The 12582-nt window shown below is 45.7% G+C and overlaps 1 protein-coding gene across 4 annotated transcripts in view; it reads left to right on the plus strand.

The window, feature by feature from the left end:
• Positions 1-12582, plus strand: part of MAP3K14 (mitogen-activated protein kinase kinase kinase 14) — a 29456-nt gene that overhangs the window by 10066 nt on the left and 6808 nt on the right. For all 4 annotated transcript variants that reach the window (XM_077806036.1, XM_077806038.1, XM_077806037.1 and 1 more), the window contains 9 exons: positions 1580-1790; positions 1933-2541; positions 3565-3702; positions 6474-6603; positions 7377-7508; positions 7937-8041; positions 9569-9732; positions 10148-10298; positions 10993-11343. In XM_077806036.1, coding sequence (XP_077662162.1) covers positions 1580-1790; positions 1933-2541; positions 3565-3702; positions 6474-6603; positions 7377-7508; positions 7937-8041; positions 9569-9732; positions 10148-10298; positions 10993-11343 — 1991 coding nt within the window. The remainder of the gene's footprint in view (positions 1-1579; positions 1791-1932; positions 2542-3564; positions 3703-6473; positions 6604-7376; positions 7509-7936; positions 8042-9568; positions 9733-10147; positions 10299-10992; positions 11344-12582) is intronic.

Genomic DNA, 12582 nt, shown 5'->3' on the forward strand with positions numbered 1-12582 from the left:
GAGGGTAATAGAAGGGCAGGGAGCAGCAGCCACAGGAGGGGGAAGTGGAACTTTGGGGCCCTTCTGCCTTGGCTGGGATGAGGAGCAGCAGTAGCTTGATGGGGAGCTTGGAAGCCGAGTTCGGCGCTGATGGTGTCGGCGAAAGGGGTTGTTGCTTTGGAGTAAGATGGTGGGGCTTAGTTACCTGTGGCCAATCAGGCATAAGCTTCCTCATTTTCAGCAAGTGCCCAGCTTCCTCTTAGTCCTGCAAAACAAGTTCCGGTCTGGATTGCTTTGATATGGACTTAAGGGCACCACAGACCAGATGAAAGCTTCCAGGGGCGTGGATCTGATTCATAGAATCATAGAATATCAGGGTTGGAAGGGACCTCAGGAGGTCATCCAGTCCAACCCCCTCTCAAAGCAGGACCAATCCCCAACTAAATCATCCCAGCCAGGGCTTTGTCAAGCCTAACCTTAAAAATATACAGGGCTGTATGCTTGACACTTCTGTTTTATACCCACTGCTGCCTTACCTTCCGCTAGAACGGTAGATGTTTTCCTCTATGCCAGCAACCTTTGAAAAAGTGCAAATTGTGCTGTCACATAATTTAATCTCTTAAGTGTGTAAGAAGTACAATGAAACATGTACAATGCTTAGTGCTACCATCTTGTCATGAGCTTAGCACCCACAACTCAGCTGCTAAACCAGCTAAATGTGCAGTGATAGAAGAGATTTCTGGGAATGATTGAAAAAGCTGTGAAAAACTCGACGGGTACTGCATAAAGAGTAATAAGGGCAGGTGGCTACACTGCTTGGACCAATACATGATACTTAACATCTAAAACTGGAAATGCTTTGTGAGGAGCAGTCTCACTTCTTCTCCTGGCCCTGCTGTTTCTAGGGAACAGGACATAGTCCTGTTAGATGAAAACAAACAACTTCTGATGGCCATTGACTAATGAATGACTAATAAAGTAAATATTTGTCTTCTGAAAGATAAATCTCTGGGTGGTGCTGGTTTGCATAGCTATGCTTTCCTAGTAAAACTATCTTAGTTTTACAGTAGCAGTCATCACAGACTAGAGGTTTTTGGCTTACATTTTGACTACTCTGTTAAACAATTGGTCCAGATCCTTTCTTTAACTCTAAATTTGCTTTTTAAAATGCCAGTAAAGATCTTTGTTCTAAGCACACTTACAGGTTTTTTTTAATTGATTAAATAAGAGAAATTGTGAACTTAATAATTAAACATTCATGCAATACACAGCTAGTCTGTGCCAATAACGCAACTTGGCAATGATTTTTACTGCCAGTGGCTCCAACAGTCTCCCCTCCAGGGCCTTGCCAATCTGTACCTTCCAAAATACATTGACAGTGTCTTCTAGTGGGCCCAGTGCTGTCTACCTTCTTTCATGATATCTTTTTCCTTTGTAATGCCAAATATGCTGCTGCATTTGTAACTTTTCCTACTGAGAAAGCAATACTGGTAATGTCCATTCCTGTCTGGTTTTGTTTTATTGGCAGTGATCAGCCCGGGAAGATGTGCGCCTGTTGTTTGTCATATTAAAATGTGTCCTTTGCTTTTCTTGTTGGTAGCCGGTCAGACAGTCTTGATCAAATCCCCAACAATGTGGCCCATGCTACAGAAGGGAAAATGGCACCAGCCTTCTGGAGGTCAAGGCATCATGGTAAAGGCAGGAAGAAACGTCGCAAGAAAAGATCCAGGGTCAGAATACAAACACTGGCCTCTGCTAAGCAAGGGCCCAGAACTCCAGAACAGGAAAGTTGTACACCGATCCCAGTCCAGGTGAGACACAAAAGCTCAGCCCTATGGGTTGGGAGGGAAAATCATAGGAGTAATATAATTCTTTGATGGTGATTGGTTTGAATTTTGAGACTGGATTTTATTGTTAGAGTTCCTGTCTAACTCTCTTCCTCTTGTGTTCCAGGAGGATGAAACTCACCAAAACACACTCTTCAGTAACAGCTCCTGTTTTTCAGAACCTTGCAAGGACTCAATTTGTGATCAGATACCATTTGGGAAACCTAGAAAAGTTCTGCTCGCAGGCAAACTCCACTCGCTAAGGAACCTGCACAGACCAGAACTGCACAAGTTGATAAGCCCAGTACAGTGCCTGAACCATGTTTGGAAGCTACACTGTCAGGGTGACTTTGTGCCTCAGCCAGAGACCCTCCATCCCTTCCCTTACAACAGATTGCCCCCTTGCTTCCCCGTTCTGGACAGTCCTCTTTGTGCCATGAAACACAATCCTCTGGAGACTTATCTCCTTGATGATCGGGCCTGTGTGAATGGTGAGCGTCACTTGTCTGGCCTAAGCTTAGAACACAGCTTCCCAAAATGTGTCAGCCAGTCCGTGGAAACCAACTTGGACAAACTTTCTGTGGAAGAATATTTGGTGGATGCTCTTAAGGGGAGTGTGAGTCTCGGTGAGCCGCAGAATTTAGCCAGCCTGGCCAAGACGTGGAGAGGAGGTGGTCTGGATTTGAAGGAGCCATTTCGAGAGACAGATGACAATGAGGGGGTGCTGCTTACTGAGGTGATACTTATGGCCTAGTACTTGGGCTGGCATAGTGGCAGGCAGTGTGTCCATCTCTGTTTTAGTAGGACTGTGAATTTACACATCTAAATGCCTTAGTGGTGCAGGGGAAAGACTCCCGTAGAGTTAACTCATAAAGATTGAGTCGTATCTGTAGTGGTGTAAATTCTCCTATAGTGTGTGCGTGAATTTAAGCAGTACTCTAACTCATGCAGTCTGCAGTGTCCTTCATAGTTCCATGTGGCTTAAAATGCCTCAGTGAGAGCCATCAAGAGCTCAGTTTAGTGAGTGTTTATAGTAGGAAGAGGTTTGGCGCATAGCCAGTCTTCAGAGATTTCCTTTGTTTAATTTTTCAGTGGTAAAAGGGCCATATGAGTGAATAGGTAATAAGCTTTTATTTTCCATGTGCAATTTGCAATTTATTTTGAATCCAGTGGTCAGAGGGTTGATAAGCTGCACCTGTGAGATTTTTCCCTTGCACCTGCAAACCCCGCTTTTGTTCCATGTACCAACAAGCTGGGTGATTACACAGCTAAATACCTATTGCATAGGCAGGGCTTCCTGGGGCAACGGAAGCACATGTAAATCGTGCAGACACAAAATATCCACCTGCTTCTACTTCTGGATCTTGTCGCACTAGCTGTTACAGCAATGTCCAGTGCATGCATTGCATTGCTCAGCCTGTGGAAAGAACAGCCTTTAAAAGATGGGCTAGTTATTTAGAAATCTTTAGGTCTCCAGGGGATAGCTCATTTTCTCTTTAGGATGGAGGGATAGTCATTTGGATCCCAGAGACCCAACCAGTGACCCAAGAAATCTAGATGGAGCAGGAGGGGAGGGCTTGTTAAAGGCAAGAATTGAAAATCCCAGCCCAGAGTTACTTCTGAGTGATTCTGGGACCCTTAACTCTTCTAGTTTCTTTTGAAAATCCCAGCTCTTTGCTCTGTCTTAGACTTGACACAGCTGATTGGCAGCCATGTTCCTGCATACTTGCTTCATCTTGTCTTTACTTCTAATTCTTAGAAACTAAAGCCAGTGGACTATGAATACCGAGAAGAGGTTCACTGGACCAAGTGCCATGACTCTCTGGGCGTTGGCTCTTTTGGGGAAGTGTACAAAATAGAGGACAAACAGACTGGATTTCAGTGCGCTGCCAAAAAGGTAACTTAAGAAAACAAAGGAAAGCTTGATATGTCCAATAAAAGAAGGCACAAAGAAAGTAAAAGCTGGGTCTGTTTTCATTCCAACTCCCAAGGACTATAGGTATCTCTCTCTTATGAGAGTCTGTGCTATTGAGGCTGTGCATCCAAGGGCAAACTGCAAAGCATTGGTATGGAAACACCAAACAAACTTTTGTCTGTGTGATAAGGTAGGGAGCCTGTATTTCATTGATCAGTTCTAGTCCTTCTTTATCGAGTGAGGCACACTTGTTACTGTGAGATGAGAGATTACTGTGGACTCTGGGTAATCTTTAAGACCAGAAGTATGTTTTTAGCTGCTGCATGAATCTAACTGTATTCTTAAAATGTGTCCAAAAGCAAAGAGCAAAAGGTTAGGTGCGCCTTCCTATATTGGATGCATGTACTCTGGAAAGAAAAATTGTGGCTGCATATACCCTAATATGGGGTTAATTTTAAGGCTTTTTCTTGGCATTATCATTTGCATATTACCTTTGAACAATGCTTGTAAAGTGTAGTGAATTTGTATTATAGGCTCTGCAAAGGAACTACGCTTTTCCAGGATCCTACGTGGTCCAGCTTGTTTTAGATATTGTACAGTAAACAAAGTCAGATGTTTTCATTAAATGATGCATATAGAACTTGGGAATTTCTTTGAAGATTTGTCTTAGCTATGCCCCCACCTTTGTAGGTAATTATATTAATACAAATTACATTCTCTCATAATCTCACTACATAGTCCTCTGGATATCAGAGTGCGTGTGCTTTCTGGTGGCTGTTAATACTTTTCCCCGTATATTACTCTAGTCAAGAGTGTGGGAGGTAACTGACTTTTAGAAAGTTTGGGTTCAGAATCCTTTTGAGTATCTATTTTCACTTTTTTAAAAAATCTGTTTTTCTATGCTATAAATAAATCCATCTCAACTTGACTGATTACCTGGTGGAAACAAACAAGCAAAAATATAATTAACCAAGTTGAAAAAAAAAAAAATACATCTGATCTCTTCTCACATGTTTCACTTGTGAGCGGTGCAGGAGAGAGAGTTAAACCAGAAAATGTTGTAATACTAAAATTTCCTGTGATACCTAAAAAAGAAAAGGAGGACTTGTGGAACCTTAGAGACTAACAAATTTATTTGAGCTTAAGCTTTTGTGAGCTACAGCTCACTTCATCCGATGAAGCTCACGACAGCTTATGCTCAAATAAATTGGTTAGTCTCTAAGGTGCCACAAGTCCTCCTTTTCTTTTTGCAGATACAGACTGACACGGCTGCTACTCTGAAACCCGTGATACCTCGTACATCTAAAAAATACACACAATGACATATGGCCACTATGTGAGCAAGTTATGCTAATGTCATAATGTACAAAATCTCTTCATTTGGGTTAATTATCCACCTGGCAAACACATGCACTCAGATAAGTTTGCAATAGGATTGTCCAGTACAGGGTAAATTTTGAAAAAGCCTGTCACCTTTGAAATTGTTACTCGCAGGCTTCAGAAGGCAGCTGTGTACATGAAAGGATGGATTTCTGATGGGTTGCATTTCTTCATCGTCAAAAACAGGTGGATTTTAACCAGCAATTAAGAAATATGAAGATCCAAGTTCTGACACTTTAAAGTCACTAATATGGAAATGAGGTGCAATGCCTGGCTTGCCTGAAATTAATGCCACCTCTGTTTTTACGGGACTTGAGCTACCTACCCATGTCTTATCAAACTTGATTTTGGCAGCTGGCTTTTAAATTCTTGAGATTAAACCAAACTAGCTATGGCTGGACCATTGACAACAATGAAACATGATGCATCCTTTTCCCACCAGTGTCCAAATGAGTCATGGTTTCCTTCTAGTCTTCAGCAGTGTCTAGTTTTGTATTTTTTTTTTTTTTTGGCCTACTGATGTGAATCAACTTTCTGCTTAGTTTTTCTTGTGTAGCATAGCTACTGCCGAAAGAGGTGACAGACAGAGCAGATTACTGTACATGGGCATATAAAGAGAACTTGAAATCTAATCTCTTTCAAAAAAATTACTTACAAGTTATTCTGGGTGCTATACCTCCCCTGGTTTTTCCCCTCCTTTGTGGCTTTTACAATCACATTTTCCTGGCATTTATAAAAATGTTTTCTTCCTGTTGTATGAAAGACAAGCACAAACAGGGACACTGACTACACTGTGTGCTATCAAATGTACAGAGCAAATTGAAAAGTGAGATTAGAGGAAAATTTCCTGTCCGTTTTGAGCAATGTTGTGGGCTAGATAAATGTTCAGTCTGAAGTGTGTGTGAAGTTGCCAGTTTCCTTTTTAAACCAAATCACCTGTAGTTATGTCTTGTCTTCCTTCCAAAATGTTATTCACTCAGCTATAATCTGGAGACCAAGGGGAGGAGGCATTTTGGGGAGAGGGCACTGAAGCCTGAGCTATGTTTTCTGGCCATTTTTCAAATGCTGTGTAGCTTTGAGTGTTTGGGATTCTTGTAGTGCACTTCTTGTTCAAAAGTGTCTGCTCCAAAACACCTAATACTGTCTCTTGTACTCTGTTGCTAAAGTCCAGTTGGCTCTGGCTGTGGAACAGAAAGGTAATCTGTTCTAGTGCACAGAGAGTACGTATGCTCAGAATTTTGAGTGGTGCTGTCCCACGTGTGGAGGGAAGAGCTGCATTTCCAAAGGAATCCTTTAAGGGGAGGGTCTTGTACAGACCTTGAGCTGTTGGAATCAGTCATCGTGACTCCAGTTTTTCTTCTTTGCTTCTCCAGGTGCAAGTCGAACACTTTCGTGCAGAGGAGTTGACGACATGTGCTGGAGTGACAAGTCCCAAAGTTGTCCCTTTGTATGGAGCCGTGAAGGAAGGTCCTTGGGTTACTATCTTCATGGAGCTAATGGAGGGTAAGGAAGATGGAAGCACCTTTGTAACCATCAAACTAAGTAGGCATTGATGTCCTCGTCTCTCTCTCCTCCTCTCTTCCCCCCTCCCCCACCCAGGCCACAGTTTTAAATGTTTTTATCCCTTTGGTGGTATTCTGGATTTTCATTGGAGTAAATTTCTTGTGGGACGGGTGGTGGCAGGCCAACACCACTAGTGCATAGAAATGGACATCTATTTTGAGTGATCCTCTCACTTCTGGATTTATATTTTTAAAGCTAGAAAGCCAACAAAATTCCTCCAAGCCTCGAACTAAAGCAAGCACCTGTCGTCTTTGACGCTACAGTGTTTGCTGTTGAGACCGAAGTTGCGAAATGACTTTCTGATCTCATGGAATATACTTGTGTGGAGCGGGGAGTATGTGTTGAACCTGGTACTTCCCTTGCACACAGCTTCTCTTCTCAACCAGGGGCAACAGAAAGCGCAGCCTCTTCAGGGATCCGTGGATGACCAGCAGGGGCTGGATGGGGTTGGGCTGTCAGATTGACGATTGGTTGCTATGAGGCCATTGAGTTATGCGAGACCAAAGTAAGGGACTTTGAAAAATGGAGGTTACTTGGACAGCAAGAACTCTGGGAATAAATAACAGGAACTTTCCCATTCGTGGGAGACAAATGTCACCCCTCTGATCTTATGGCTATCTCTGGCCCTAGCAGAAGGGGAGGAATGTTGATGCTCCTGAGGAATACTGGACAGATATAAGACTGAAATGTGTGCACTCTGAATTCTCTCATAGGTGGCTCACTAGGCCAGCTGATTAAACAAAGTGGCTACTTGCCAGAGGATAGAGCCCTCCATTACCTGGGTCAAGCATTAGAGGGTCTGGAGTATCTTCATGCTCACCACATTCTGCATGGAGATGTCAAAGGTAGGGTTCCATGTAAAACACCCTATTACTCTTCTTCCTCTTAACATCTGACAGAACAGGCTCTTACTAATTCCAGATGGCTGCTGGGTGTCTCAGTGGGTTAGTGCACTAGCTTTTCAGGCTCTGTACATTCAGTCATAAGTGGTGAGTATAGTAAGCTCCACTTATTCCTCTCTACCACTCAGTTTGGCATGACTTTGCTTGGGGAGGCCCAACTCTGGAGTAGAGGGGACTCTGCAGGTCAGAATTGGCAGACTCATGCATGGCATTATGTCTTCCTCTAGCTGCTGGTATTTGCTTACTTTTGTGAGCATGAGAAGTGTCCTAGGTTTGCGCTCAACAAGGACTTTGGCTCCTGGCTTTGGCTTCTTTTGCATAGGGCAGACTTCAATGAATAGGACATTGATTTTAAGCCTTTTCACTGGCAGCGGACAACGTGCTCTTATCCAGTGATGGAAGCCGGGCTCTCCTCTGTGACTTCGGCCACTCTGCTCGCCTTCATCCCGATGGCTTGGGGAAGTGCTTGGTGACAGGTAAGGTTTTGCCATGGTTCCGTATTGTCCCTTTTGGGGCCAAGTTGCCTTGTAAGCTGTAGCTCTGTATGAAAGTTTTGGGCACCTGTGGGCTGCATTTGGCTCCTGGGATCACCTTTTGACAACTCCTTAGTGCAGAGGTTGGCAACCTTTTAGAAGTGGTGTGCTGAGTCTTCATTTATTCACTTTAAGGTTTCACATGCCGGTGATACATTTTAACGTTTTTTAGAAGGTCTCTCTCTAAGTCTGTATATTGTATAACTAAACTATTATTGTATGTAAAGTAAACAAGGTTTTCAAAATGTTTAAGAAGCTTCATTTAAAATTAAATTAAAATGCTGATCTTACGCTGCCAGCCTGGGGTTCCGTTCACCTAGGCCGGCAGCCAGGACCCCAGCTGGTGAGGGGCTGGCAGCCAGAACCCCAGACCAGCAGTGGGCTGAGCAGGGCTGGTGGCTGGGACCCCAGACCAGCAGTGGGCTGAGCAGCTCAGCCCACTGCTGGTCTGGGGTTCCATCCGCCAGCTCCTGCTGGCCAGGGCCCAGCTCAGCCTGCTGCCGGTCTGGGATCCCGGCCCTGTCCACATAGTGTCTACCTTCCTTCTCCCTGGTTCTAGCCCATTTTTTTTTTCTCTGTCTCTGCATTGAGCTGATGGTGGGAGTGCACTGAGCACAGGCCGGGGGTGAAGGAACAGATTGGGGGTTGGGGTGTAGGGTCTGGCCAGGAGCTAGAATGAGGAAGGGGGCTCAGGGTTGGGGCAGGAGGTTTGGGTGTGGAGTGCTTACTTGAGCAGCTCCCATTTGGTGCAAGGGGTGCAGGTGGGAATGTGGGGGGAGGGGCATGCAGGAACTCCCATTTGGTGCTCAGGGTGGGGGTGGGAATGTGAGGGGTGCAAGAGTCAGGGCATGGGGTGTGGGGGGGCTGGGTATGTGGGGGGGGCGCGGGGTCAGGACTGGGGGTGTGGGCATGGGGCTGTTACCAGCCTCCTGCCCAGAGCGGCTCACAGCAGGGGGCTGGAGGGGATATGCCCTGATTCCACCCCCCCCTTCCCCAAGGCCCTGTCCCCACCTCTTCTCCGTCTCCTCCCTGTAGCAGCTCCGCTTCTCCCCCCTCCCTCGCTGATTGATCAGCGGCAGGGAGAGAGCGGAGGAGGAGGAACCCAGCATGCTGGGAGAAGAGGCGGGGGGGAGATCGCCTGCCCTGCAGCAGCAGCCCGCAGGACCAAGCTTTTTCACTCTGCCCCGGCAGGGGAGGGGCCATGGGTGGAGTAGAGCGGACCAGGGCGGGCAGGATTTTTAATGGTACACTGCTGCCTGCCGGGGTCCCGACCTGGGTTCGGCAGCAGGCTGAGCTGGGTTCAGCAGCAGGTTGAGCTGGGCCGGCGGCTGAGACCCGGCAGGCAGCAGTGTGCCGCTAAAAATGGGCTCGCGTGCCGTCTTTGGCACATGTGCCATAGATTGCCGACCCCGCCTTAGAGTTTGCCATCAGACCTGCTCGGTATGCACTGAGTTTCACTTGTGTCCCTAGGGTGCTACATGCCTGGCACAGAGACGCACATGGCTCCAGAGGTAGTAATGGGAAAACGCTGTGACTCAAAGGTGGATGTCTGGAGCAGCTGCTGCATGATGCTGCATATGCTCAATGGGTGTCATCCTTGGACTCGGTATTACAACCACCCTCTTTGCTTAAAGGTGAGTGATCCACAGTACATCATGCCAGAAATCCAGAGTGACAAACTCTGACTATATCCAGCAAGCTGGTGTGAGCTACAGGGAAGAAGTCTGAAAGGTGCAAATAGGGGACTAGCAGGTGGTAGGGATCTTAATTTGGGAGCAACTTACTTATGTTACTTGTTGGCCCTATTTTGTTCACGCACACAAACTGCTTCCTGTTTCTCCTCTGCTCATCACTGAGGTGCACGTTCTTAACTACTTGTAGAATGAATTGTTACCAGGCCTCTGATCCTGATTCCACACTTCTTAAGCCAAGAGACAGTTAAGTGGTGGATGTGGCCAACTTAGGGGGGAACTTGTCTCTTTTGGAAGCAGACTGGAATGTTTGTTCGTTCAGTTTAACCTCTTTTCCTTGCTGTTTTATGTGATACAGATAGTCAAAGAGCCACCTCCTTTGAGGGAAATCCCACCTTCCTGTAACCGTTCCACTGTCGAGATTATTAAAGCCGGGCTAGAGAAGGAGCCACTTAAAAGAGCTTCTGCAGCTGAGTTGAAGACTAAGGCTGACATAGCTCTGCAGGAGGGTAAGAATGTCCTGCTTCTAAGGTCCTGCTCATTTATTACTAACTACAACTGGTAAGAAACCAGCCACATCTGAAACATGCTGCTTGTGATGCAGAGATTTTCCCAGATGCAAGTACTGTACAAAATGACCCCGTTGATGCTGTAATGTATGTGTTGCCTTGCTGCTCCTCATGTATACACAAAACACTTACATCCCCTGGAGTTGGATGGGGGCATGTAGATGACCCTGTTCATATAAATCGCCAGGAAAGGAGCCCTGATGAGTTCAAAGTCCAGATAGCACTATTTTAAGCACTGGCATGCACTCTTGCATCCCTCTTCATTGTTGGAAGCAGATGTTGTGCTCTCTGTGAGGCTAACGTTAGCATGAGCCAAGGCTGTGGTAGGCAACCCGAGAGCCCCATGTCTCTCCCACTATCCAACGGCAAACAGCTGGTGTTTAGTATATAGCAAATATGAAAATAGTGTCCCATCCCTAAATAAAACCTATCCATATGCTAATGTTCCTTCTTGGAGACTATCTCATAGATTTCCCCCAGAGAGTTTGTAATATGCCAGGAACTGATTTATGGGGAAGTTACAGGCTTCATCTTTTGAAGCCCTTGGGTATTCCACAGCAAGATACAGTGCCGCCAGCTGTAGAAGCGTGCTACATCTCCCTGTATAACAGTCCTATATGTCTTTGTTTTGTAGTGGAAGATGTGAAGAACCCCTGGAAAGAATACAGAGAACCTAGACACTTATCTTTGGATGAAAAAAACAATCTGCACACCTCCCTGTCCCCAACAGTCAGCCTGATTTCTGAGACTTTGGCTAGCCCTGGGTCCGCATTCAAAGCTCCTTGCCTATCCCAAAGCCTGCAGCCACCATCTCTGGAGCTGACAGAGAAGACTGAGGTAACCCCTTGGAATCTGTGCAAGGAGTTACCTAGGATCTGTGATCCACTCTCCCCCTCCTCGCTGGCTCCTGTCCCCACCAAGAGCAGCAGCTCCTCAGAACGGGCAACAACTATCTCGGAACAGGAGCTTCAGCAGCTGGAAATAGGTAACATGGAGACTAGCTCTCTACTCTGTTAACAGAGCTTGGTATGTGATAATGCAGCTGCTGTTTTCTGGCTTTTTCTCTTTGGTGCCCAGAAATGGTTTTGTTTTTCACTTTTCCAAGAAAAGGGAAAACGCCTTATGTGTTAACCTCCCTTCCCCCCAAATTATCAAGATGAGTGGTTCTCAATCACTAGCATATGCATCAGAACCAGTGGTGTGAGATTCTGAGACTGATGCTTCTAGGTTCCCCTGCCCTTCCTTAATGAAGGGCTGTAGCGCCTTGCCCCTTTTCAGCCCCATTCAGCTGCAGAGCCTAAACTCTCTATAAAATTTGCATATGCTGCAGATAGTGTGGGCTCTAACTTGGGGGAGACCTTCTGGCTGCATCAAACCATCTTGTTATGCTGGATGAAGCATAATTGATAGGAGCTGTGAAAAACTGACTCGTGCAGCTAAGATTTGTCTGGTAAGCTTCCTGAAGAAGTAAATGTGGGAAGTATATCTCCTGTGTCCAGCAGCCAAGCAGCTTGATTTCCAGTGTCTTGGAAAGTGCAGCAGGAGCACTGGTCAAGTTTTAGTCCTTTCCATTGGCCAGAATAACACTAATGTGCTCTCTTCTGATGTAGACAGGCATCTTCTTTCACTTAATGAATGATGTGGAAAGCTGCAGGAATAGTATTTGAATGAATAATCTGAAGTCCTTAAATATAACACAATCTTGGCAAATTCCTGTCAAATGCAGTAGGGCAGTATTACTGCAGAATGCTCCTCTAGTAGATAAGGAAATTCTGTTTTGAGATTTGCTTGATACCACAAAGTGGAGATTAGCATTTGCGGGGCCCTGTGCTCAGATCATTAGCCCAGTCTTCCTGCAACTTCGAGCTCTGGATACTCTCCAGGCAGGGGATTACAGGGACTAGGGCCTGTTTTAAATTCTAGCTTGGCTAAGAGTTCTCTAGACACACAGCAGGAGGATCCAGAGTGGGTGTCTATCTTGTGATCAGAGTACTGAGTTGGGACTGCTGGGTGCCATTCCTGGCTCTGGGCTTGGCAAGTGATGTGTAAATCACTTTCCTGCTCCGTGCCTCAGTTCTCTTTTCTCCCCCCCCCTCCCCCCGCCCTTTACAGTGGGCACAATAGTACCTACCTCACAGGGAAGTTGCGGGTAATGTGATATTTGTAAAGAGCTTTGTGTTTCTTTAGTATCCCTCATTCAGGGTTTAAAGTATTAATTACAGCA

Source organism: Eretmochelys imbricata, chromosome 27, assembly GCF_965152235.1.
Source record: "Eretmochelys imbricata isolate rEreImb1 chromosome 27, rEreImb1.hap1, whole genome shotgun sequence".
Lineage (NCBI taxonomy): Eukaryota > Metazoa > Chordata > Testudines > Cheloniidae > Eretmochelys > Eretmochelys imbricata.